This window comes from Otolemur garnettii, unplaced genomic scaffold, assembly GCF_000181295.1.
Source record: "Otolemur garnettii isolate 467f Iridium unplaced genomic scaffold, OtoGar3 scaffold00001, whole genome shotgun sequence".
Lineage (NCBI taxonomy): Eukaryota > Metazoa > Chordata > Mammalia > Primates > Galagidae > Otolemur > Otolemur garnettii.
Window position 1 is genome coordinate 32,669,291 of NW_003852396.1, and position 2,101 is coordinate 32,671,391.

Here is a 2,101-nt window from a genome sequence, read left to right on the forward strand (position 1 = left end):
AAAGCATGAAGAAATGAAGTGGTTCTATTCACAAACTGGACTCTACACTGAAAGAATAGACAAATTATTGTCATGTAAAGTCATCAGATCCTCATCAATACAATGATGAGTGATGTCAAAAGGCCGGTGAATATCCTTCCAATTCAAGCATTGAGTTTCCACTGATCTTTTTAGATCTGTATTCATGTGTCAGCATTCATGCATGTTTCTACTCAGAAAACTCAAATTAAAATAGGTAAGTTAAACATATACATACGTATACAATTCATTTGTTGTGGTTTGATTTTTAAAAAATATATATGGATATTTTCACATCTTCCCCCATAGCATATTTAATTCAAAAAATACAATAAAATATTTATGTCTAGAGATGTTATCAGTAATGACTGATGATATTTGACAGTATAACTCTCTGCATAATTTTCATTTTATCATGAAAATAATTATCTACTGGCTAAAACAAAAATCGAGGAAATATGCATTGGGCCCTCAACTCTAACATGATGAATGTTTATAGGGGCTGGACTTCATTTTTAAAATATGATTAATGAAGAGTTGAAACCAAGAGGGATTCAGTCCCTTTCCAGTTGTGTGTAACACTTCATCTCTTTGAGGGATTCATTTCTGTGTTGTGGGACTTCATGGAGAATCCTCCTCTGTCACTCCAAATTATTTGTTCTCTATATTGGCTAATTTTAATTTAATCCCAAATAAATGGGCTGTGAGTATTCAGGATAGCATTATGAAGGAAGTCTCTGCAAGATCTTAAATTCAGTTCCATGTTCTGACCCAGTGTCTCGTCTAAGTGCAGGACCTATTATTGCACATCCTCCTGGTGCTCTGCCCCTGGGGTCATCATGTCAGACTCCAACCACACCAGCACCTCCTTTTTCTTGACCGGCCTCCCTGGGCTCGAGGCTGTGCAAGCCTGGCTCTCCATCCCTCTGTGTGCCATGTATGTGCCTTCTCTGGCAGGAAACAGCCTCATCCTGTGGGTGGTGAGGACAGAGCCCTCCCTGCACCAGCCCATGTACTACTTTCTGTCCATGCTGGTGGTGACAGATCTGGGCCTGTCTGTCTCCACACTGCCCACTATGTTCCCCGTCTACATACGGGGCTCCAGGGGGGTGGCGGTGGATGTGTGCCCGGCCAAGCTGTTCTTCATCCACATCTTCTCCATCATGGAGTCCTCTGTGCTACTGACCATGGCCTTTGGCCGTTTTGTGGCCATTCGCAACCCCCTGTACTATGGCATCATCCTCACCAGTCCCCACATCACCAGCTTGGCCCTGGCCATAGTGGTGCACAGCGTCAGTCTGCACGTCCCCACCCCCATCATACTGAAGAAGCTTCCATACTGTTGCAACCACCAGCTCTCGCACTCTTACTGCCTGCACCCCAATGTCATGAAGCTGGCCTGTGCTGACACCTGCATCAACAGCGCCTATGGCCTCTTCGTTGTTCTCTCCATGCTGGGTATGGACTCGGTACTCATCGTTCTGTCCTATGGGCTGATCCTCCAAACTGTGTTGTCCATCGCCTCCAGGGCTGAGCATCTCAAAGCACTCAACACCTCTGTCTCCCACATCTGTGTCATGCTGCTCTTCTACTCAACTATGATTGGCCTGTCCATGATCCACAGATTTGGAAAGCGGGCTTCGCCGTGCAGCCATGTGCTGCTCTCCTACCTGCACTATCTCACCCCTCCAGTGCTCAACCCCATTGTCTGCACTGTGAAGACCAAGCAGATCCGAATGAAGATGCTGCATCTCTTCCCAGGGAGGGGAGCTACTATTGTGGGCAAGGAGCAAAATTAAAATCTTTGCCTGATAGAACAAAGACGGGGGATGCTCTAGTCACTGCTATAGTTTATAATACTGAGCAGATTATGTTAAGAACTCATCAAAATGGAGACTTTATTTCCATTCTCAGGAATTTCACTCCCTGTTGGGAAGATATTACTCCATATTTTCATCTTAATTGGACACATACTGAGCTTACACCATATACCCTGAATTTTGTTAAAATCTGAATATAAAAAGACAATTAGGTGTTGTGTTTCTTGGGAAGGTAAATTTCAACAGCTTTGATATTAACATAG

The 2,101-nt window shown here is 44.0% G+C and overlaps 1 protein-coding gene across 1 annotated transcript; it reads left to right on the forward strand.

Annotated features, from left to right (window-relative positions):
* Window positions 1-857: 857 nt before the first annotated feature.
* On the forward strand, window positions 858-1,817 carry LOC100948962 (olfactory receptor 51G2-like). Its single transcript, XM_003781428.1, has one exon. It carries the CDS (start codon window positions 858-860, stop codon window positions 1,815-1,817), a length of 960 nt encoding a protein of 319 aa, XP_003781476.1.
* Window positions 1,818-2,101: the final 284 nt, after the last annotated feature.